General features: G+C 35.6%; 1 protein-coding gene across 1 annotated transcript in view; it reads left to right on the top strand.

Moving 5' to 3' along the window:
* LRP6 (LDL receptor related protein 6) overlaps positions 1-26,309 on the top strand; it is a 143,621-nt gene that overhangs the window by 66,861 nt on the left and 50,451 nt on the right. Inside the window, exons 4-7 of the mRNA XM_037164802.2 lie at positions 6,952-7,148; positions 8,858-8,989; positions 11,829-12,225; positions 13,282-13,453. Coding sequence (XP_037020697.1) covers positions 6,952-7,148; positions 8,858-8,989; positions 11,829-12,225; positions 13,282-13,453 — 898 coding nt within the window. The remainder of the gene's footprint in view (positions 1-6,951; positions 7,149-8,857; positions 8,990-11,828; positions 12,226-13,281; positions 13,454-26,309) is intronic.

Genomic DNA, 26,309 nt, shown 5'->3' with positions numbered 1-26,309 from the left:
TTTTTTAGCATTTTCTACATATAGAATCATATCATCTATGAATAATGACAGTTTTACTTCTCCATTTAGAATCTCAATTCCTTCCCTGTCTATCTATCTATCTATCATCTATCTATTCACTTTGTTTTTCTTGTATAAAACTATATGGTGGCCACACTGGATTCCTGATTTGGACACTTGGTGAATATGGTCTCTTTCCAGAGGTTGGGAGTAGTCCTTGCAGCTGACATCAAAGTTGGCCTTGGTGAAGTTTCCTAGAGTGCAACTCCTGGCAGAGGTATAGCAGTCACCGAAACCAGCCACCATCAGCATCTTCTTGGCTACAGAAGGCTGAAATACACCAGCACAGAGTCAGCCACAGGGCCAGTCACCTTGCAGGGGAGGTATGGGGCTTGCCAGTATTATTTCCCCGGTAGCTTCACCATGTGGGTCAGTGGAGAGCTTGGCCAGGGTGATGGCTCCACGGATGGCAGCCATGGGTATTATATCTTGGGATACTTAATACTCAAACAGCCGTGTGAATTGCAATCCCTGATGGTGACATGCCTTGAAACAGATCCACTGGCCCGTGTGTGTCTGTATTTGCACCAGAATAATCTTTAGAATCTCATCCTAGAGGCATTTACCCAGGGGGGAAAATCAATGATCCCAGATTCCTTGATGGTCAGGGAGAAGAGAGAGAGGTGCAAGGAATTGATTTTTATGTCCTTGACAGGTGACCCAGGTTGGTAAGGGGGTTTACTCCTCAGCTTTGCCTTTGCCAGCTCTATGGCTTCTGAAGCTGCTGCCCAGGCCTCCCAGGAAGGCACTGTGGCCTCCCTTTCCGGGGCTTCTGGGCCTCTCCTCAGCACCCACGGCATTCCCCATTTGGTGTTTTCTCGAAGAAGCTGGGTGCCTTCTATTTTTGTTTGATAGACGGACTAGATCTTCTGGTATAGTACTGAGTAGAAACAAGCCAAGGTTTCTGATCTTTGGGTGAAAGCATTAATTTCTTTTCTCATTGAGCATGGGCTTAGCTGTAGCATTCCATAAGAGACCTTTTATTAGGTTGAGGAAGTTCTCTTCTATTACTAGTTCCTCACATTTTTACCATGGCTGAGTTTTGGGTTTTGTCCAATGCTTTTTCTTTATCTATTGAGATGATCGTGTAGTTTTGTTTTTTATTTTATGCACATAAGAATTGAATTAATAGGTTTTCGGTTGTTAAACCAATCTTGTATTGCTGATATAAACCCCACTTGGTATGGATTAAGAGTCCTTTTTAGATGTACTAGATTCAGTTCAATAATATTCCATTGAGGATTTTTATGTCTTTGTTCATGAGAGATACAGGTCTCTAATTCACCTTCCTTGTGAGTTTTCTTTGGTATCAGCAGTGTATTGCTGGTTGAGAAATGTCTGCTGGGAAAATGTGTGATGGGTTGATGCTATTTCTCCTGTCAATACTTGGTAGAAATCATCAGTGAAGTCATCTGGGCATGGAGATATCTTTATAGGAAGATTTTAAATTATTATTTTCTTAATTGTTCTAGGTCTTCGGATTTTTATTTCTTCTTGAGTCAGTTTGGTAATTTGCTTCTAAGATTCATCTAAGTTGTATGTTTTGTTGACATTAAGTTGTTCATGGCATCTCTTTATAGTCCTTTTAATTTCTGTAGGGTCAACAGTGCTATCCCTGTTTTTATTAATAAATTTATTTACAAGTTTCCCAATTTGTGTCTTTTCTCTTTTTTTCTTGGCCTGTCTAGCTAAAGATTTGTCAAGTTTGTGGATCTTCTAGAACCTACATTTAATTTTATTCATTTTTTCTCTGTTTTTCTTTTGTATTTTATAGATTCCTACCCTAATATTTCTGCTTGCTCTGGATTTAGTTTGCTATTCTTTTTCTAGTTTCTTAAGGTCAAAGCTTAGATTATTTTTATGAGAGCTATCTTTTTTATAAAACAGGCATTCAGGGGTAAATTTATGGAATTTTCCCTAAGCAATCCTTTGATGGCATTCCATAAACTTTTTCCTCTTAAACTTTTGTATGTTATATATATTTTTTTAACCTCAAAATATTTTTAAAATGTTCTTGTGATTTCTTCTTTGACTCATTGCTTATTTAGAAAACATTGAGGAAGTATTTAGAATTTAGAAAATTCTCATTTGTGGAACTCCCAAATTTTTTGTGTAGTTAATTTCTCAGTGAATTCCACTGCTATTGGGGAATGTACTTTCTGTAACCTCAGTCTTTTAAATTAATACCTTTTCTGTGACTTAGCATGTCGTCTTTTCTCGAGAAAGTTTTGTGTATAATTCGAAGAATGTGTAGTCTCTTCTTGTTGGATGGAGTCTTCTGTAGATGCTAGGTTAAAGTAGTTAATAATGTTCAAATTTCTAGTTCCTTAATGATTTCTGTCTTCTTGTTCTGTCTTTTAATGAGAATAGGATGTTGAGTTCTTAGATGGTTATTTTTGCATTGTCCATTTCGTTGGTCCTGTTAGAGAGTACTTCATTTGGGGCCCTGATTTTTATTTATTTATTTTTTAATTCTATTATTATTTATTAATTATTATATCATTTTTATTTAATTGTTGTTCAGGTGCAGTTTTCTGTTTTGGGGGGCCCTGACTTTTATTTATTTTTTTTAATTCTATTATTATTTATTAATTATTATATCATTTTTATTTAATTGTTGTTCAGGTGCAGTTTTCTGTTTTGGGGGGCCCTGATTTTTATATGCATATATGTTTATAGTTCTGTTCTCCTGATGATTTGACCCTTTGTCATAAAATATGCTTCTTTTCCTCTAGTAATATTTTTTCCTTAAAGTGTGTTTTGTATTATAGAACTACTCCATCTCTCTTTTGGTTACTTTTGGCTGTACCCTTTTACTTTAGACAAATTCGTATCTTTGAATAAAAAGTGTGTCTCTTATAGACAACATAGTTGAATCTTACTAACCACCTTTATCTTTTATATACAGTTGACTCTTGAACAATTGTGCAAGTTGGGTGTGAACTGTACAAGTCCACTTAATACCTGGATTTTTTCTTTTCAGTAAATATACAATTAGCCATCGGTGTTTCCTGCTTTTGCATCCAAGTGCAGCTCAAAAAGTGTAGTTTTAATCATGGTGGCTGGGAATCTAAAGATGCGGAGGGTTGACTATATGCATTGTTCTGTGCCATTTTTTAAAGGGACTTGAGCATCCGTGGATTTTGGTATCTAGGTTGTCCCAGAATACCAAGGGACAACTGTAGTTAAGTTTTAGAGGACTCAAAAGTTATATGTGCATTTTAAGTGCTCTGGGGTCTGTGTGCCTAATCCCCATGTTGTTCAAGGGTCACCTGTATACATATATTTAGGTGTTTAACCTTTTGCCTTTTGATTGGATAGTTAATCCATTCACATTTAATGTTACTAATGATATGATCAGGTTAACATCTGACATTTTGATATGTTTTTTATATATGTTTTTTTATTCCTCTGGTTCTTCTTTTCTGCCTTTCTTTGTATTGAATATCATTTTCCTTTGTTGATTTTCTTTAAACTGTATTTTTGGGATTAAACAATCTTGAGTGATTATTCTAGGGATTGAAATGTGCATTTTGTCAAAATCTACTTTACAGGAATACTAGATTAATACCTGAAAAGTATAGAAATTTTAACTCTAGTGTACTTTCATTCCTTCTTCCCTCTTTATGCTATCATTGTCCTTTATATTACACTTCTTTTATGACCAGCACAATATTATAATTATTGCTTTATACAATCTTGTGTGTTTTTAAAAGGGTTAAAAAAGGAGAAAACATTAGAGTCTTTTATTAACTTATATATTTGTTGTTTCTGGTACTTCGAGTTTTCATGAAGGTTTGAGCTATTTAGTGTCATTTTTCTTGGTCCAGTATAGTTCTGTTCTCTCCCCTTTCCTTTGTGCTTTGAGTATTTTATTTTTAAAAGAAATCTCTTTTCCTATTTCTTTTTGATCTTTAAAAATTCCTCCTTAGGGGTGTAATGTACAACAGGATGACTAGAGTATACTGCTGTGTAATAATATATAAGAAAGTTAATCCTGAGTTCTCATGATAAAAAGAAAACATTTTTCTTTTCTTTGAATTGTATCTTTATAGGACAATGGCTGTTAGTTGTGGTATTTATTTACAATATATTGGTCTCCATGGTAGAGGTCTATTTTTTAACTCCCGTTATTGTTGACGCATACTACTGACAAACCGAACTTTGATCTTGCCTGCCACTTGGTTTTCAGTGCCCATGACCAACTCCGGCTTGCAGTTACTTGCGTTCCAGGGGAAACCCAAGTGGCAGGCCTGCTTGATAATCCCCATCAGAGAGAAGAAAGGTGAACGCTCTGTACAGCTATCTCCGCTTTAAGGAACAAGTCGCCATTGACTAGACAAACCAGTAAATGACCAAAGAATATGGCAAGAACCTGTGCTAGCCTTTTCAGCTCTGGTTTTTGTTCAGCTCTGTTATATTATTTTATTTAAGAAATGAAATTTTACTGAGCATTCCTAATAAATAATTTGCATACCTAATTTGTATGCATAATGTTGTGTGAGATTCTGGGGAATATAAATAAGCCAGAGTCTGGTATTTACTTCATTGTAAGAAGTTAATTGACTTTAAGAATTTTTTATTGATTTAAGTACTACCACATGAAATTTCACTTCACTTGTAAAATGTTGCCCTTCTATCAGAAATATTAAAATATTAAAAACATATCCTAAAATTGAGTTTATGAAATGTTTATTAAATACCAAACATAATGCTAAATGCTTTTACAGATGGTATTATCATATAATCTTCACAATAAATCGGTGAGTTTAGATTATTATCTTCCCTTTACAGAGGAGGAAAGCAAAGCTTGCAGAAATGAGATAAGTAGTATCAGGAACATTTGAACCTAGCTCTGTTTGATTTCTTATCAATGTATATAAATGTTTTCAATCAGAATATGAAATGAGTATATTTTGTAGGGAGGGAGTTTAGATTGTTTTCCTGTTTGTTTAGTCTCTTATGTTGAGTTCAATAGAGTGAATTTTAATCTTTTACTTAATAACATACAAAGGACATAGGCTTTTTCTCCCCCCAATTTTTCAAAGATCTGATTATGTAATTTACAGTTTAAAAAAATTGTTAAAGAAATGCTGAGTAGTTTTTTTAATTCTTTATTTTTCAGTTGTGTTACTTTTCTTTCTTGGCAGCTTCTCAGAATTCTTTTTATGTCTTACCATAAGTAATTTTGGAAGACTTTAGTGTGGAATATACAGGCCTGGTTAAATTTGGCCTCAAGCTATGATATCACTCATATAAATGTCACGATCACTTTAATGAACTTAATAAAAAGTGGAGGAAACCATTTCAGAAATAGACATTGTGACAATTCTCTTTATGAAATGAGAGAGATGAGTAATTTTTAGGGAAGAGAAAATTAGAAAACTGAGGAGAAAATGGTGGTGATGTGGGCTGGCAGAGTAGGTATGAGGTTCCAAAATAGAAAGTTTGTTTATTAAACTAGTCATGCTAATCTTGTATTCAGTTTTTAAAAATTTGCTTCAAATGTGAAACACCTTAGGGCTAGGACCATTTCATGTGCAATAACAGATGGTAATTCTGCTTGGGTAAAAGTTATTTTATTGCTCTCAATTTATTTAACTGGTAGTCTCCTTCAAGGACCTAAAATTGGGTTGTCTTCCCTAAAATAGGTGATACTCTTTATTTCTCTTCATTTACTTATATTTTTCCTCCCTACCTCCTTCCCTTTTTTCTTCCCCCCTTGGGCAATTTATGAAAATATTACATTTGATATTGTGAAAATGTCAAACAAAGCATTTGTTTTCTTGAATACTATTTTGGCTCAGAACATTTTTTTGTTCATTATTCAAGAGTATTCACTGCCCTAGCGGGTGTGGTTCAGTTGGCTGGAACATTGTCCCATAGACCAAAAGGTTGTGGGTTTGATTCCTGTTCAGAGCACATACCTAGTTGCGTGTTTGATCCCAGGTTGGGGCGTGTACGAGAGGCAACTGATCGATGTTTCTCTCTCACATAGATATCTTTCTCTCTCTCTGTCTCTTTCCCTTTCTCTCTAAAAGGAATGAAAAAGAAATGTCCTAAGGTAAGGATTAAAAAAAATAACATTTACTGATAGTATAACTGTCCATGACACTCTGCAAAGTTCTGTGCCTTTAGTACTAATCAGGCTCTCCACCTTTTCTTTCACATAGTATAGATTGCTTGTGACGTTTCTTTGGTGTGCTTTGCCTCATGAACACATTCTGCCAGTGGCAGGTCTTCCTTTTTCCTACATGACTTGTTGGTGTTAAACCATATAGCAGAAGGCCAGCTGAGATGACCTTTCACTGGAGCTGGACTGGGGTTTGCAGAGAAAGCTCTACCAGAATGCCTTTTTAGCCTCGTGTGTATGATTTTACTGTTTCATTTATCAAAACCATAAGAAATAGTGGAAGAAATGAGCCTAGGTTCTTTGTTCTTCCACATCAAGAAGGGAAAAAAACCCTATTGTTGATATAAAACTACTTCCCAGTGCCAACTGTAAAGTGTAGGATTTTTCTTTTTGCCTGCCTTTCTTTTTCTAACAAGATGAATTATGTGGAAGGATGGAAGATGTGAGTCCAGAGATAGGAGTAGACAGCAGTACTAGTACTTGGGCCTTCTCTCTCTGTTAATTTGTAGTGAACCTGGGAACTGCTACCAATTTGGAGACTACTCTGAAATACTTGGTTTGGGGGATTTAGACACCATGCAAATATATTTGAATTTACTATGTGACTTATTTTTCACAGGTGTATTTGACCATAAGATATGTGTTATTCAGGATTTGTATGTGTTAATGTGGATTACAAAACCATTTAATGGAGAGAGAAAGTTTTGATGACAGAGTAAAATTTAGAAACGTTTGAGTTTTTCTCTTTGTGTTAATAGGCAGGCAGTGGTTAAAGGTTCCCTTCCACATCCTTTTGCCTTGACGTTATTTGAGGACACGCTGTACTGGACTGACTGGAACACACACTCCATTTTGGCTTGCAACAAGTACACTGGCGAGGGTCTGCGTGAAATCCATTCTAACATCTTCTCTCCCATGGATATACATGCCTTCAGCCAACAGAGGCAGCCAAATGGTAAGTGATCTTGATTTTTAAATTCCAAGTTGAAATAGCTTTGTAGAACTGTGATGTCTGGCGTTCTGGAGAGGCAGGAGGAGGGAGGGCATATCCAAAGGTAGCAGGGAGGGATTAAGAAATAGGGAAACCATCAAAATATAATGCAGGTTAAACAACAGCCTAAACCATTTGTAGCTTGATATCTGTAACTAAAGATTACCTCAGCCCCTTGTTTGGATTTAGAGTTTGGAGGTAGAGAAGAAGGAAATAAAATAAGAAATTGAGATAGCTCATACACAAATGTATTTCTTGTTCATATTATGTCTCTCTAATGTGTGTTTGATGTTTCATATGAGTATGTTTGAAAACAAATTTTTCTTGAATGGACCCTTCTGTTAATCTAACTGATTAAGTAACTCAGATTGCTGAATAAAATATCTACTTAGACTTTTCTGTTCACACCCATCCCCATTTTTCTTAGTTTTGCTTTAGTTTTTTGGTCAAGTTTTACAATGACTTACTAACTTACAAAGGGGAATAGAATTAGGTTTAAAGGAATTTGAAAATGTTAAGTGCTTGGCACTTGTGTGTAAATAAATGTTTGGCGTGTGTCTGATTGTATTACATAGCCAGAAATGAAGGGTTTTTGGATTATACATTGCTTTGTATTAGTTTAGGCAACATAATCAAATGTTGCATTTGTTATATTGGAATCTTGTGATTATGAGTACATAAAAATGTTTTTAAATGTATGTGTTACCCTTTTGTAAAAAAAATGTTCAGTCATTTGTATGAATTTTTTATTCTCATGGTTAGCCCTTAGGAAGGAATTTTCCTGATTTCTTTTTGTTTTTACTGGCACTTTTAATCCTTTATGCTTTACTAGTTTGGAATTTGCAATTATCTGTTACTACTTTTTTTTTATCTTTCATATTGTGTTGGTCTATCTTACATTGATTTCTTTCTATGAATATTATTTAAATCCATTTCTTTTAATAGTTTCTACAGATTTGCTAATTAATCTCTGCTCTCAGTTTTCTCTTATTTAATCCATATGCTTATTTTTTCCATGATAATCTTTCTGAAGTATGATTTTTCAACATTGGAATTACTTTTCTTGGCCTCAGTGCCCTGTGCCAGTCTGTTCCCATTCTCTGTGCTCATTCAAATTTAGTTCTTATTAGTCAACAGAAATCTTAATCTCCAGGGAGACTGTTTATCTTATTATTTCTGCCAGGGTATGGCCTCCAAGCCCTTATTCATAGGATTTCACACTCAAATGCCCTGTTACCTATCTTTCCTGTCCTTCAAGGTTTCTGTCACGTCCTCCATCTTCCGCGGAGCTTTTTTTTGTTTTTAAATCCCTAGTGATTTATTTCCCATTTGACTCTATACTTGTTTACACAATCTATTAAGTGCAAGATAGGATTCAGTTTTGTTTTATCGTTTGTTAATTTTGTCATACGGACTAGATTGTAAGCTCTTTGAGGGCAGGGACATCCTGCTTTATTTGTTGTGTATTCCTCTTGGCTTCTGAATGCTAAGTAAATTTTACAGATTAATTCCTTTCCTCGCAGATGGTGTAGTAGTGAAGCACCTGGATGACATTTGTTAATAATTTGGTTTATCACAGTTGTTCATGTTATGGTTGTTAACCTTTGTGTACATAGGGTGAGGAAGATAATCTGTAATCATTGGTATTAATCAGTGTGATTTATATTTGACAGCTACCAATCCATGTGGAATTGATAATGGTGGTTGTTCCCACTTGTGTTTGATGTCTCCAGTCAAGCCTTTTTATCAGTGTGCTTGCCCCACTGGAGTCAAACTCCTGGAGGATGGGAAAACTTGCAAAGATGGTAAGAACATGGTCTTCAAGAAGGAAAAATTTTAAATAGCAATTAGGATTCTTTATGATTTATTTTATTTCTTGGTAACATGCTCTGTAGGTCATAGTGCTTTGGGAGACTTGTTACTTAATCTTAGTGTTCATAATTGGTTGGTTATATATCAGGAGTGTTTTGTGGGTTTGGTCTTCTTGAAAACTATTTTTTAAATTATTTTAGAATTTTTAACATGCTATTTTTGAAAAGAATTAGGTGCTATTTCTTTTCTCTGTCAACTTTCTTAGTCATTTATATTACAATTGAGTCCTATGGGAATGAATATTCTGTAAGGAATATATTTTTAACAGTAGATTTATATAGCATTTGTACATAAAGAACCTTTGTGCAAGGAAAAGATGTTCATTAAACTTTTAACTATAAAGACTATCGTGAGATCAAGAATATTTTCTGAAAAATAATTGAACGGTTTTTAATTGCCTTTTAATGACAGAGAAGTGCTTTCAGAAGAAGAAAAAAAATTTCATATTGTACTGTTTAAAGCAACCTCTCTCTGTACTTGGCAGCTACACCGCCTCTTCTCCTTCCTTTGTTAATTCTCTGTGGCAGCAGTTTTCAGCTGTTATGTCATGGCATACTGGTATGCCATAAGAATTTTAAAATGTGCAATACCTGACTATGTAGTCCGGGACACTGACCTTTTCTCTCTTAGATCATTGAAAAATGACAACAGCCAACACAACAATAGCCATCTGGTGTGAATGAATCAAAATTATGCCTATTTTATCGTCAGATCGGCAAAATATTTTTTCATATGTTGTAGTATTTTAGTAATTAGTTTATGTGTGCCATGAGATGGAAAAGGTTGAAAATCGCTACTCTGAAGAGAGGGTATGTTTGAGAAGTATACTGACCTAGGTAGGCATTTCAGGGGGCTTCTGGTTTGGGAGAACCAGTTCATTCTTTTTCCCCTTAATGAGGATGTTATCCTTTATTCTTACCCTTGTGGATCACCATCTGGCTCTCTAGCCACCAGCAAGACCTGGTAGGAAAATTGTTTTATTTAGCAGTGGCTTCTTTATCTAACTCTGAAAAGCAGAAGCCTTTATTTCAGAGTTGGTTAGAGAGTTCCTGGCAAGGGGGTCAGGAAGTCGGAGAGATGGAATTGAGCTGGTGTACAGGATATTTGTCATGACTTGGCATTGATAAATTATCTTCATAGCTAAAGGTGAAGCTGGCTGACTCTTGTCAGACGGTTTCCATGGCAAACAATAATTTGGTTTCAATTTAAAACAAAAGGTTTTTGTAATGTTCCTTTTTTTGTTTAAAAATATGTAGCCTGGCTTTAAAACAGGGCTTTTTTTGTTTGTTTTCTTAGCAGTCGTGGTCTGTCTACTCTCTCACAGCATGCAAATGCAATTCAGATATATATTTGACATGTAGTAGCCTTAAGTTAACTAGTCTATTTTCATCACCTTGCTCAAATTAACAACTTCACTTTCTGTGACTTCTTTGTTTGCAGAGTTTTGGGCTGGCTCCTTTTGGTAGTTACAGCAGAGGCAGTGAATTTTATGGTTGGTGCGTGCTGTGGCATTTAGGGCTATATTTTCTCCAAGATAGAATTCATTTACAGTTAATTCTAGATGCAGAAAATGGATGTTGAGAACTTTACTCTTCCCAGTTTTTTTCAATTATTTTATCAAAATTCCAGGTTGATAATTGAAGTTTAATGCCAGTATTTTCCTTTGGATTCATTTCTTTAGTTGGAAATCTTTTTTCACTCCTTCAGATGTCAGTTTTCTTGCCATCTTTTATTAGCTTTTATAGTTAGATGACTTTTTGCTAGTTATTTACTTAAACATTGCAAATCAAAACAAAAAAAGATTGAGCTTAATATTCTCAGTCTCAGCTAGGTTTTTATTAAATACTAATTTGAGTTTAAAATATTTCATAAATCTGATTTAAAACTCAGTGAAGTAAAATTTTGAAAGTATTTTCTAATGAAAATAATAATTATTAGCTAATATTTATTGGATACTTTTATGTTCAGTACATTCCTGAGTCCTTGCAGCAACCTTGTGACATATGAAGAAACTAGGCTTAGAGAGATTAGGCGTTTTGCCTAAATTTGTAGCATAGCTACTTGAATCCAGTTCTAGTAGATTCACAACTCTTACTTTTAACCAGTGTTAACATTTACCTGATTTCCCTCTCTCTGCTGCTGCTTTTCCTTCTTCATAGCCTCCTTTGTCCTAATTCTCTGCCAGATAAACTATCTTACAGTAGACATTATCTTTGTCCAAACAGCTTTACTGAGATATAATTTACATACCATAAAATTCAGCCATTTCAAATGTACAAGTCAATGATTTTTAGTAAATTTACAGATTTGTGCAACCATTGCAATCCAATTTAGAACACCCTCATCAATCACAAAAGATCCTTGCCCTATATTTTCTTACCTTTTTAAAAACATACTTCTTAAACACAGGACCTGTATTTTGTCTCCTTTCTCCTTTAACATTCGGCTGCTTAGTGTTTTAATCATTACTTGTTGTTTATTGTGCCATTAAGTAGCTGTTTTATTTTCAGTGGCTATATGGTGAATGAAATGAGAGAGGTAATCAAAACTTGATTTGGGGAGCTGAGGAATTAAAGAGCTTCACCTCACAGTCCAGCTGTTCCTGTTTCACTGCATTACTGTCCATTTTCACCTTAAATAGACTCCAGTATCCTTTTATACTCATTTACTTTTCAATTCCTGAAGAAGTTCTGCATCCTTTTTAGAGTGGCTAAATTTTGTCTGTGGGTTTCAATTCTTTTTTTCTCCCCCATTTATTCCACTTTGTTCTAGGCGCTACTGAATTACTGCTTTTAGCCCGAAGGACAGACTTGAGACGCATTTCTTTGGATACACCAGACTTCACAGACATCGTTTTACAGTTAGAAGATATCCGCCATGCCATTGCTATCGATTACGATCCTGTGGAAGGCTATATCTACTGGACCGATGACGAAGTCAGGGCCATACGCCGCTCCTTCATTGATGGGACTGGCAGTCAGTTTGTGGTCACCGCTCAGATTGCACATCCTGATGGTATTGCTGTTGACTGGGTGGCCCGAAATCTTTATTGGACAGACACTGGCACTGATCGGATAGAAGTGACAAGGCTCAATGGTACCATGAGGAAGATCTTGATTTCAGAGGACTTAGAGGAACCCCGGGCTATTGTGTTAGATCCCATGGTTGGGTAAGAAGCTCCACTGATAGAAAGTTCTGCCTGGCGTGTCTGTTTTCCACAGGTCCCTAAATACACTGACAGAAAACAATATGAATTATGTATGGCTTCCAATAAATAGCTCTTTAATGGCTTTCCATTTTTAGAATATAGTGATTGTAATAGAATCTCAATTTAAAGAATTGCTAGTTCTTTTCCTTGGATTTTTTGAATATTTTTTCATTCTAAATTAAGTCCATGCTTGCTGACTTTGGGAGTTGGCTACAGATTTTGCCGAGGTTGCATCATGACCATGAAAAATGAGGAAAGAAATTGTTTTCAGAACTCTTTTTCTTCCCCTAGAAGACATAATTTCATCTCATTTGCTGTACTTCTAGAATGATATGGTAAAAAAAGATCTTATGTTATATATTTATAAATATACAAATGTATCCATTTTCAAAACTTGTCTGGTCATGTAGCTGGACTTTCAGTCTTTTTTTTTCCCTTTTGTCATAACACCCTGGCCACAGTTGAGGAAAACAAAGATTTCTACAACTCAGCAATGTTATTTGTTAACTATGAGATTCATTCCGAGGGCGAACATAGTGGGAAATCATTACACTTTATTGTGTATCAGTGTCTTAGTGCCACTTAAACTCCCAGGAGCCTGAAGAATCACTTAGCACTACAGGGAGAATTAGTTATTTTGGAAGTCAGTTTGTAATCTGACTGTTAACCTTTTTGTGTCAGAAATGACAAACAAGCAAGAAAAAGAGAGGGTTGTTCACACAAAGGGACACAAAATATTTTGAAGAAATATGACTAAAAATGGAATATCATTATTGGAAGGCATTTTTATTGTCAAATTGAGACAAATATTTAGTCTGAAAATTCCTATAAGCTTACATGCTACTATTAAAAATGTCTTAAACATACTCTTGGTATGTTTAAGCGCTGTGCTTTTATTCCTTTGTATGATATTAATTGATGATACCAGTGTGATATGAGGGGTGGACCTCACCTTTAGGACACTAAAAGCTACAGTTCGTTATCTGTTTTTAGCTCATTTTCTTTATACTTCTATAGGTACATGTATTGGACTGACTGGGGAGAAATCCCAAAAATTGAGCGAGCAGCTCTGGACGGTTCTGACCGAGTAGTGTTGGTTAACACTTCTCTTGGGTGGCCAAATGGTTTAGCCTTGGATTATGATGAAGGCAAAATATACTGGGGAGATGCCAAAACAGACAAAATTGAGGTTTGTTTTTTTTTGCTTTTTAATTTTAAAACCAGTCTTATAATGGTTTTAAATTGATAGTAATTTAATGCAAATATTCTTGCCTTTTGTCTGGGTTCTAGAGGTATCTTTTACAGGAATTTTACTCAATTTTTACTTGAGGATTATAATAATTATATATTTTCTTGTACCTAACCCTAGGATTTCTGACTTATACTTGTAATGAGAAATGGGTATTCATCTCATTTTAGTCTTAAAAGCTTATGTGAATGATTTTCTTCAGTTTGGGTAAAAGCCACTATCTGAATTTCCTAGGGGCATTTTCTGCTCAAATCAGATATTATATAAGATCTATTCTGGAAAAGCTGGTAGTCATGTCAAGAAAACAAAGCCCATGTGTGTATAGCTTTTTTGTTGTTTCTGGTATTGGGGGCAGATGGTGGAATATATAAGTATTGAGGTGGTTACATGCAAACAGGTTTTAAATTGACTAGAGCTGTGCTAGGAGAAAGAGTAATTAACCAGAGTTTGGGAAAATATATTTAACAAATGGTAGAATTAAGTTGTGGCAGTCAGAATAAAATTATGGCGGAAATAACCAGTGGTGAATATTTTATCACAGAGTTTGGTAAGTGGTATATGTCTTTGATATTGAGCATGAAGCTTAAATTTTACAACTTTGAATGAAGCTGTAATATTTAAAACAGAGTTTTGAATACCTTATTCCCGTGGTGGATGCATGACTTTTATATAAGGAATGACTTTGAATGGCTTTTCAAAGCCACAGCAGATACCTCCTAGTACATAGATAATTTGGGATCTAGAGCAATTATTTCACAAAGGTATTCTTAGGAGTTACAAGGACTCTGAGGGAATAATGAATTAAAGTGCCTTCCTTTCAGAATGGAAACTTGGAATAGAAAGAAACCATCAGTATTCCCACCAGGCTCAAATACTGAAAACTGCATCGTGCATTCTTGCAGCTGGTTTCCATTAATAAAAATTGTGCATAGACTTGATTGTATAAATTTTCTCCCTGTTGTTAGTGTTTTACTGCCTCCTCCTCTCCCCTTTAAATCCAAGTTAGTGTTTGAATCTTTAACAGCTGGAGCTCAGTGCTAATGAGACAAAGGTTATGGGTTCACTTTTCAGACAGGCTATTAGCTTCACTTGGGTAGGCTTGAATACAAATTGCCCACCCATTCTCAACCAGTTCACAAATGGGTATTGTTGATCAGCTGTGGGCTATCCATGAATATATAGGTGTTACTTCTCTTATAAAAACAGTTTAAAGCTTATGTGTCCAAGAAGAATGTGCATAAGGGAAGAGAATGTAATTTATGGTAAGCAAGAGTACTTGATTTTTTATTTTGTAGGGCTTTTTAAAATTACATGGTCTAAAAAATGGTCTTAACATTATTTTAGCTTACTGTGACATTGATTAGATTGTAAATAAAATTAGATTGTAAATAAAATGTTTCTTACTTGGAATTTCTCAAGTTTTATTTTTCCCATTTCAGGTCACTTTTATTTTTTTTTAAGATTATATTTATTTTTAGAGAGATGGGGAGGGAGGCAGAAAGAGAGGGAAACATCAATGTGTAGTTGCCTCTCTCGCGCTCCCAACTGGGGATCTGGCCCACAACCCTGGCACGTGCCCTGACTGGTAATCAAACCAGCGACCTTTTGTTTAGCAGGCTGGCACTCTACACTGAGCCACACCAGCCAGGGCATATTTTTTATCTTTTTTAAGAGTTTCTTTATTTATTTTTAGAAAGAGAGGGGAAGGGAGGGAAAAGAGAGGGAGAGAAACACTAACATGAGAAAGAAACATTGGTCTCTTGCCTTTTGTAGGTACCCTGACTGGGGATCCAACCTGCAGACCAGGGCATGTGCCCTGAATGGAAATTGAACTTGTGACCTTTCTCTTTGGGGGATGATGCCCAACCAAGTGAGCCACACTAGTCAGGGCTCAGGTCACTTTTAGCACTTTAGATATAGAACCTTATTCAAAATCGCAAGTAGTTCCAGAGGGATTCATAAAGAGAAGTGAGAATTTATGGAGGGTCTGAGTAATAGTGTTTAAAGAGTAAAAATGAATACATATTATATAACAGTACATAAATAATATTAATTAAACAGGATTTATTTTCTCAGCTGTGAGTCCACTAGATCTTAAAATTAGTATCCATTCTGGTTTGTTCTGTCTTCCTGTGTTGTATGTGTGTATACAGTGGTGTCATTTGCTCCCTCACCTCCTTCTTTGCTTCTTCCCTGAGTGTGCTACCTGCATTTCTAAACCTGCCTTTGAGATTGGTTTCTCTTCCTCCAGGTTTGCTGGGAACACAGCTGCTGACTTCTTTGTTCTCTTTTTGGTAGATTATTTGCAGTTAATGGTACATCCGCTTCCACCAAATTATGCACACATACTTCCCTCTATTTTTTCCCCTGGAGATTCTGATGAAATTTCTGTAATTGAGCATCAGTGCTTTTGTCATTTCGTTTCACAGACACAACTAGAAAATAAAGAGAGCTGGTATTCTTAGTTAGTCCCTTAATTTATGATGATGTGTAAAATAGCTGGTATATGGCAAACTAAGGAAAGAGCACAGCTCTTCAGAGAGAAACTGTTTCCCTTTCTGAGACTAGTAGTGATTATAGGAGCAACTGCCACCACAGGCTTTTTTATTTTGCTTTACTTAGTAGTAGGTAGGTTATAGTGAACTTGAAAACTTCTGGATGGTACAGAAGTTTAAAAATGCTTGTATTTCCAAGAGTATTTGCTAGCCTTTGTTATGTAGCTGCTTATCCTAGGTACTGATCTGACCCTAGTCTAGGTCATATGCTGTCTTCTAGTCCCATCCTTTTAAGAAAGCTTCCTAACTTTTGTCATGTCCAAGAATGAAGGCTGCTTTTTTCCTGGGACTATAAGAAAATATCTAAGTATGGATTTAAATAGCCCTGTTCTTTCCTGGAACACTTAAAGCACAGGTGGCAAACACAAGGCCCACAGGCCGAATCAGGCCCCCCACCTTGTTTTATCTGGCCTGGCACCTTGATTCTACCTGGCAGGTGCCGAGCTCTCGCTTAACTGTTTTAAGAAGTAGTTTCATTTACACAGTCCTAAAATTACATTCAGCCTTTTGAAGGCAACCGTGAGGCTGATGTGGCCCCCAGTGAAAATAAGTTTGACACCCCTGACTTAGAGTTTACTTGGGATCAAACTGCCCTATATGTGTTTATAGTACATTTGGGAAGAAAATACAGTTATTTGGTAAATATATGTAGCAGCGTAAGGCATAGTAAATTCTTGTGTTTTGAGTGGATCTTATGGGAAAAGCTCAGAATGTTCATTTGCTATCTGCCCCCTCAGTGGAGATTCCTTAGTTCTGGTTCAAGGTTTATATCCACCATCTGCAGAGAGGGATGAGACACAAGGTATTGACGTCAGAGTTTTTAAAAGATAGTCATAATATTGACCCATGCTTTTAATGTAAGAATGCTCCTTTGAGGTTATGTCCGATTTCCTTACTTGTCAGCTGATAGTGACCACTTTTCTGTAGGTGTCAGTTAAAAGGTACCTGCTGGTGCTTGTTTCTGTTGCTTCTTCATTATGCTGTTATCATTCAATCACCTTTTATAAACAAGCTTCTGGTTTACTTGTCTGCACTGTACTCCCCCAGCCCCTGCCCCACCTAAGTGTTAACATAGTATTCTGGGGCTTTCTGATAATAAATACTAAAGCATTAGCAGAAAGGATCATTTCTAGTTTTCTGACAGGGGGAGCATCAAATAAGCCTTTATTTCTGCTTTATAAGACCTTGCAGTAGGCAGAAACACATTGTGTCTTAACATTCTCATTTTTCTGGGTCAGGTTTCACTGCCAGAAACATCTGTTGCACTTGAGTGTCTGCAATCGTGCTTACCAACAGCAAAGACCTATCATTGATAATTTATAAGTTTAAAGCATTTTCTTGCCCTTATGTGAAGAATGTACCGTTTGCTTGTAATTTTTCAGGATGCTTTTCTCATTACATTCCAATTTAACTGATTGGCAAAATTAATGCATTTCAAATTACTGGTTTTATTGAAAATAATACTGTTACAACTAAATTTTTTGACAGCTTGTTTTCTCACTATATGCTTTTTATTTCACTTCCCCTCTTTTGTCTTTGAGCTTTTACTGACAAATGCAGCAACACCCAGGAGTTATGTGTAAGAGATTTTTCTTGTCTACCTTAAGGGCATGTAGATTTGTTTTGAATCTCTTTTATTGTAAATTTCCATACTTTAGAGAATACAGTGTCCATAGTAGTTTTGTTCAAATCTGATTATACTTGGCACAACTTTGTTGGGAAACAGAAATGGAGATTATTAGAACCTTGAGTACCAAGAAATTTTGAATAAAGAGGGTATTATTGTGCAGAATCTGTGCTGAAAACTTGGCATTTGGTGAATGTTCTGTTTCATATTCTAAGGCTGAAATTGCAGGGCTACATCTTCCTCTCATGACAACTTCCTCTGTTTTGTCAGTACCCTAATAAGGACATTTGTTTCCCAAGTATTCATATTTCTTTTAAAAGTGATTTCTTTGTCTGGCATCTTCAGCTTGTGTATTGTGAAAGTCTGTTAAAACACACAAGGACCCATTTATGATGATTTTTCTATTGTTTGTTTCTAAGATTACTTGCTTGTTAAGGATTTGCAATAATACAATCGTCTGTTGAGATAAAGCTCATCTGATAAACAGGTACCACCAGGTGCTTTCTTTTGAATCTTTGCTAATTTATAACATTCAGTGTTCCTTAAAATAGATTATATTATACTTTCAGTTTTAGATACTCAGGTTAATGAACTTAAATGCCTGAATCGTTCATTACCCATTCTTACTACTTTACCATACTGTATGTATATACGGATGGATGTAACTACAGGGTCCAACACAAATAATGCCCCTTTTTATTATAAAATCTTTTATTAAAAAAATCATAAGCATGTAATTCTGTAACATAATGTCACACTCAAGCACACCATATGACATTTTAGGTGAAATGTTCAAATTAAAACTATAAATTATTATACCCATGTTATTACCCTACCAACCACACTCAAGCAGGCTTTACTTCTGCTGGACCCAGTTTATACTTTTCCCTGCATCTTCTTGACATATAATAACAGAAGAATGATATTGATAAACTCCCATCGTAAGAGTCCTCAGCTCAACAGAATACCTGGATTTTGGGCCTGTATATTCATTGAGTTATAAACATGGTGCTGCCTTGTTGTGTCATCTTGTATCTCTTGGGGTGTAACTCATGATACTATATTTTTTTAAACTCCTCTTTGAAAGTGTAATTCTAGCAACATTATTTAAGTTATAATCTACAGTAACCAAAGTATATGGTTACTTCATCCAATTATATGCTGTTTTATCATCTACTTGACTTTGGCTCTTAAAAAAACGATTGCATGTATATAATGAGAGAACCATCCTTGATGATAAGTGTAATCATGCTTTCCTGAACTGCCACAACAAACCCCAGAGCCTCACCAATGAAGATGCTTTGCCTCATTTAGGAGTTAGCATGGTTTTATCTATGTAAACTAGAATAATCTGATGCGTGTGGGTACTTAGAAAGCATTTTTGGTGACCAGGTGTGAACTTGCATTTGGATTTTTTTAATGTTATGCTCCTATACTTTTTCTTCTCATGTTTTAGTGTAAAACCATGTGTGCAGGTATTTTTAGTTTCAGTCTGAAATGTTTAAAGCTGTTGTTTGAAGCTTGCCAAACTTGTAAATGTTTTTTATTAATGGAGTCCACGTAAAACATTATTTTTCAGGAGGTTATGTCCCTATAGGTGGGAAACTATTATACTTTTAAAGGGGTCATAGAGATTTCATTTTTGTTGTTTTTAGAAGCTTTGGAAAGGGTAAGCAGTCAGATAATGATAAGGTCCACAGTTTGGGGAATTTGCAACACATTGAGCAGGTTAACAGTGACAGGCATTTTAACTCTTTGTTTCTATTTAAAATTATCACCAGCTATTTATAGATCCTGTGGAATAGTCACTCCTGTAGTTATCTGTAATAAACAAAGGATTCTCTTTCTGTTTTTTTCCATTTTTAAATGTAATTGACAATTTAAAAATTAAGACCTTCTAGTAAATCTTAACTTGAGCATGCAGGCCCTGCCATTTTGTTGTTGTTGTCAAACCCTATTAGATTTGCATTTATTATACCATAATTCAGGGGTTTCTTTTCTTGGATTTGATCTGAAATAATCTCAGAGAAGGATTAGATTTCTTTTTATTGTAGTGAAATTTTCAATAGACTAGTGTTTGTTTAGTATTTCATGTATAATTTTGAGCTTTGAAATCTGCCAAGACTTTGTAAGTAGGAATGAAATTAGAGGCTTTATGCAATTAATAGAGCCCCTATTCCAATTTTTTTTGGTTTTGCTGTTCATTTGCTTTTTATTTTGGGTTAACAAATGACTTGGCTTTTATGTTTGGTAGAGAATTATAATACTGCTTTTGTGTTTTAGTTAACAGTGTTATTCTTCAAATATGTCGAAAACTCTTCTGTGCCACGATAGATTTTATTAGTCTACAGACCAATAAGTAAACAATGTTTTATAGGTTTCCAAAGTGTTGTCTTTGAATAAAAATAAAACTGTTTTCAAATCTTACAAAATTAGCTATGGTTTCCAGATAGCATGATATACTCACACAGACATTTTTTCTTTCTAGCCAGGTTTCTCGTCCTAAAATTCAGCAGTGCTTGGTGCTTTTTGCTTAGTTAGCATCTTTTGTTTGCCCAAAGTCATGGAGCTTTCTATCTAGAAAGAAATGAATGGAATTCAAGTTTCCCAGTTCCTAATACAGTACTTTTTGTGTTGTGCTCCACTGCCTCTTTTTTTATACTTACTCATTTTGAAATAATTTCAGACTTAGAGAAAACTTACAAGAATAATCTTTCACCCAGCTTCATTTTACATACTCATGAAACAGTTATCAGCATCAGGAAATTAACACTGATACCATTTCCATTATGTATTCCTATTATATATATATTAATTGGAATTCTCCTATAAGGAAGAGCTGCCCCATCACCTCTGTTTACTCAATTACCAGTATGGACTTGGGGACAATTATTTTATTCTATAGGTTATATCCATTATTATCATTATATTGTTGAAAAAATTGTCCCAGAATTTTTCTTAAAAGCACCTTCAAGTTGACTCGTGTCATTCTCACATGCTTTCTGCTTTATTTTTTAAAAATTGTGGTAAAAACACATAACATAAAACATACCCCCTTAACCATTTTTAAGTGTACAGTACAATAGTGTTAATTATATGCCCATTGTTGTATAACAAGGTCTCTAGAACTTTCTTCTCTTGTAAAACTAAAACTGTGCCTCTTGAAGAACTCCTTCTCCTCCCTCCCCGCCCCCGAAACTGGCAACTGCCATTTTACTTTCTATTGCTAAGAGTTTGACTACTTTAGATACTTCATATAACTGGAATCATGTAGTAGTTTCTTTCTGACTAGCTTTTTTCACTTAGCATAATGTCCTCATGGTTCATCTATGTTGTAGCATAGGACAGGATTCTCATCTTTTTAAAGGTGAAATAATATTCCACTTTATATACCCTGTTTTCTTTAACTATTTGTCTGTGTGTGAGCATTTAGGTTGGTTCCACCTCCTAGTTATTGTGAATAATATTGTGAACATGGGTGTGCAAATAACTCTTGAGAACCGTTTTTCACTCCTTTTGGAAGTATACCTAGTAATGGGGTTACAGGATCATGGTAGTTCTATTTTTAATTTTTCAAGAAGCCCCTGTCATTTTTAAAGCAGTTTCTGAAACAGCAGTATATTCCAGGTTTATCTTACTTCCTTTGCCTCAGCCTTGGAATCAGCTGTTGCTCCAAGGAGCCATTGTTCTTTTCGTTAAGGAGTAGTATTTAACAACCAGTATGTGGCCATATGGCGTGCTCATTGGTACTGGAGTAATTTACCTTTTAGTACGGAGGTGTTACAATTTTTTTTCCTACTCAGAGGGCAAATAGGATTTATTTTAGCTGTACTTGAAAAGAATGAGAGAAAGCGATGAGTTTTCCCTTGTTAACATGCTCATGTTTTCCCATTAGGTGTTATTGAAGGCTCCAGGACAGTGGGGCCCTGAGAAATGTCTTAAGAAGCAATTCAGTAGAGTTGGCTAATGTGGTATTGCTGTTTATTTGAGTGATGCCTTCTGAAAAATCTGTTATCAATTTTATAGTTTTCCTGAGTAAGTCAGGCTTTAGAAAGCTTTAGTCACAATAGCAGTTCTTAGCTCTATCTGTAAAAAAACATAGTAACTGCAAATGCTTAATATTCTAAGCATGTTCTTGGAAAAAAATTAAACCTAGTGCAACTATGATACTTTCCCTTCATATTAAAAATCACTTGTCCCGACCGAGTCATAATATAGCAGGAACTGAGTTAAAAGGCTTTAGATGCATCACTGTAATTGCCCTTCCTGCTCCCTTACACAAGTGCATGCCTTGTTTCTTTACAAGTGCAGGCATCTCTTTACTTCCCTTACTGGGTTCAAACATTTCTCTTCACTTGTCACTCCAGTGAGATTCTGCGTGACTGAAATGCTATTTGTATGGATATGTATGCTGTTTCTAAGTGCCTTTCTGTGAAATTATATTTTATGTCCTATGAAGTCTATCATCTGTTTATCTCTCTCCTATATTTCCAACTCACTACTTGTTTTGGATGTCTCCTGGAACATTTGAAGAAGAATGGTTCCTTGTGAGCGTAATTTGGTTTCCCTTTTGGAGCCGCATAGCATTCCCACTCCATTCATTTTATGAGGGGTGCCTGGTTGTCCTGTTGTCATCCATTTCTTGAACGTGTCTAGTCAAGTAAAGTTGCATAGCAGCAATTTTGCTTGTAGACTGGCTGTGTTCCAAGCTCTCCTGGGTAATCCTGTCTTGACATTTAATGAACTGATGAAGCTGCTCCAGAAACCGGATGTGATGTTTATAGAAGGTTTGCTCTTACCTCCTCTCTGTGGAGATAATGTTCTGGTTAACCCACATCTGTTTCCTCTTGTAGCCCACATTCTCGGTGTGGTTTGGGGATATTTGAGAATGCCTCGGAATGTTAAATCTGTACCACAGTGTGGTTGAAGCAGCTGAAACCAGTGGAGACTCTGGTTCAGATCTGTAGGAAGATTTTAGAGGTGACGGAAGCCTAATTTCAGTTTAACTAATTAAACCACTCTGAGGTAATACAGTGAAGCACACCCTCAAGAATCGCCAGAAGATTTAAGTGGTGTTGACTCAACTATTACAGTAAAAGGCTAATCAATCTTTTGGAATCGCCTAAAATGGTTCACTTGTTCTGGGTTCAGAATACACAAGCAACCTTTTACCGGGGGTTGTTATTTTAAATGTAAGGGGCTTAAAACCCTATTTACAAACCTAGAAACCTGTCTGAAAGGGTTTGTAGTTGGGTAGGAGACATGTAATAGTGATTTTCTTTGAGCCAGAGCAGCATGTTGTCAATTCACTGTGTTGCTTCTGCCCAGTAGAAAAAGGTTGTATGGTTGGTAGAAGAGAAATATTTAGGGGAGAAGCTAATTTTCTAATAAAGGTGCAAACTCTGCACAAATAATGAAAGAAAGGTTTCAGAGAGTAAGCATTGGACTCACATAAGAAAATACATGGTTCTTCACAAGTAAAGCTGTCACAATCGGATTTTATTTAAGCTGTCGATCCTTTAATCTCTTCAGAGGATTCTTATTATTGCTTTCTACAGAGTAAGGACAAAAATAATAATATTTATTAATAACAGCTCTTCCCCTCTCTTCCTTCTTTCCCAGCCCCTCCTCCCTTGGACTTGCTGTTTATGGACTTTCTTCCATTCATTTTTTTTTTTAATTAGGGAAACTTCACAGATATAGTAAAACAGAGTGAAGATTCTCATGAACCACCCACCTTCAACCATTGTCAGTGCATGGTCAGTCTAGACAGTCTGAGGGGAACCAAGGAGATGACAGATAAGGATTCTCTTATTAATATCATCGTGGTTTTAATACTTTTGTTTTGAGGTGCCTTAAAAGCAATGAATGAGTAAGGCCTTTGCTGTTATAAATCTCAGCTAGTGCTTTGAAATGCAAATTTGCAAAAAAGATATAAAGAGGTGGAGTTTTAGTAATTTCTTCATCGGAAATAGTTTTTGAAGTAATTTTTACCCATATTAGAATTAAGTATAGTATAGCTGAGGAGAAAGGGAAAACCAAATTAAAGACACTTGTTTGTGGGTCTACTAAGCCTGATGGGCCTATGATAACCCTGAAAGTGACAGGTGTAAGAGGGGCAGAGATCTAATCTACACAGGGGTAATTTAATTTCATCGTGAGCAGTATAGTCACCACCATGAAATTCTAATTCTGCGTAGTCATTATGGTAGCCAGTAGCCACATATAGCAATGGAGAAGGTAGAATGTGGGAATTCTGGATTGAGATACTTGAAGTGCAAAATGCATACTAAGGACATAGTATGAAAAAAAGAAAATAAAAATCTCATGAATAATATTAAAATAAAAATATATATTGCCCTGGCTGGTGTGGCGCAGTGGACTGAGTACTAGCCTGTGAACCTAAGGGTCACTGGTTAGATTCTTAAGTCAGAGCACATGACTGGGTTGTGTGTGTCAGATCCCCAGTAGGGGGCGCACAAGAGGTAACCACACATTGATGTTACTCTCCCTCTTTTCTCCTCTTTCTAAAAATAAATAAATAAAATCTTTAAAAATATAGATACTGAAATAAAAATATTTTTTTGCTATATTGGATTTGATATTTGATTTAATAAAATATACCAATTTATTAGGTAAGCTTAATTTTACCTTTTTATTTTAACTTTTTTAATTTGGCTACTGGAAAGTTTAAAATTACACACACACACACAACTCACATTTGTGGCTGGTATTATATTTCTCTTGGACAGCACTGTTCTAGACTCAACCCTGTGGTAAAACCTACAACAGACGAGAATAGGAAGACGAGGCATTAAGGGAAACAATGTACTTACAAAATTACATTAAAAAAATCCTTAGTACATCTTAATTATATTATTTGAAGTAGATGTGATTATATATATATATATATATATATATATATATATGTAGCTTTAGTGTGTGTTTTATTTGCCCCACCCCCCCATCCACTCCCCCCCAAAAAGACTTTTATATTTTGCTCTTGAAGTGAGAGAACAGGAATAGCTGGAAGATCCTAATGCCCTAGTGGGTAAAGCTATAGAATCCTTAGTTGTGGCTGTTAGAGAACCCTGTTTAAGTTCCTGGCCATTGTGCTAGTTTAAAGATATTCTTAAAATCGGCATTACCAGTTTCTTCTTCTTTCAGATGTTGCTAGAAACCTTACTGTGTCCTTTGTTCCTTTTTTTCTTCCCAGAAGCCTTTGCTTGCACTTAGCACAGCATTAACACTGATCCAAACTCTAGTTTTGTCCAGGGACTGAGTTGAAGATCAGCCAAGTGTTTCTGATCTACAATCACTGATGTGTGGTTCTGAAATAGAAAAAAAAAACTCTAGAAACCAAAAATGATTATTGTTAATTCATTTGGTGGTGACCCTTCCCTGAAGCGCTGTGTGAGAGTATTTGTAGTTTTTATTTGTCTCCCTTTGTAGAAAAATGTATACACGGGCAGTGAAGTGCTGTCCTGGCCCGGGTAGAGGTGACAGGCTGTGAGCATTGTGTTAACCTTTCTAAATATATTTTTTAATCTATATTCTGAAATACAGCTGGCCCTGAGACATAGATAAGAGATTTTTGGACTTCTCTTACCATCTCACAGGTAATTCTGTGAGAATTACTATAATTCTGTATTTAAGATACTAATTTTTAGCACAAACTATCTGAACACGGAGACGGAGGTAAATGAGGTCTTTCTGGAAAAACAGCCTTGTTATGTCCTGCTCCTTAAAATGCTTTCAGAAGTTTTTGTTTTCTATAATGCTCCTTACCCTGAAATTTCATACCTGCCTTTGGGTGGTATCTGCCTGGCACTGTCTTCTTTTCTTCTTTAAGTACCTGTTGTATTCTTTCTTTTGCCTCAGGGAGTTTCTTTCAAAGCACCCTTAACTCTGTGTGTGTTAACATGTGCTATTTCTCTTATTGTGAAAAATCCTTTTCTCTTTCTCTTTGTCAAAATTCTCCTAATTCTTCAAGGTGGGTTCGAATTTCTACTATTTCCTGAAGGTTTTCCTGGTAAGGTATAGACCAGAGAAGGGTATAATTTACCTCTAGATCATAATTCTAAGCCAGAAGAGGGCCTGTTATAAATTTCTTACCATTCATCATACGTCTTTCATGGTGATTTGTACTTACTAGGTATGTTTATGTTTGATTTTGGTGGGGAGTGGAAAGAGGGTCTGGCAGAGCAGCAAAAGCATGCCCAGATCAATTGTCAGACTGCTCCTTTTTGTTTATTGTTTTAGTTACTGTACACCTGCGTAGTATAAGCAAACAATAAAAATGGGGGTTTGAAATGAGAATGAGGCCCTGTAGTTTTCCACTAGTTGACAGAGTATAGAAAGATCTGTACTACTTTTATTCTTCAGTTTAACAACGTGCAGTTATTTCGTTTTGTATTTCCACATATTCTTTTATGTTTATGTATTCATTTTTATTTTGAAGAACTGTATTTTATAAATTGATCGATTATAGCTATTTGAGTGTAGCACTTTAATTTTAAAGACTAAAGCATTTCACTAAAATAATTTCAAAGGGCAAGAACCAGCAGCACATCTGATACTATGCTGTATATACAGCAGGGATCTTTAATTTTTA

This window comes from Artibeus jamaicensis, unplaced genomic scaffold, assembly GCF_021234435.1.
Source record: "Artibeus jamaicensis isolate MK-2021 breed Jamaican fruit bat unplaced genomic scaffold, CSHL_Jam_final contig_233, whole genome shotgun sequence".
Classification (NCBI taxonomy): domain Eukaryota; kingdom Metazoa; phylum Chordata; class Mammalia; order Chiroptera; family Phyllostomidae; genus Artibeus; species Artibeus jamaicensis.
This window is presented reverse-complemented; position numbering and strand designations above follow the sequence as displayed.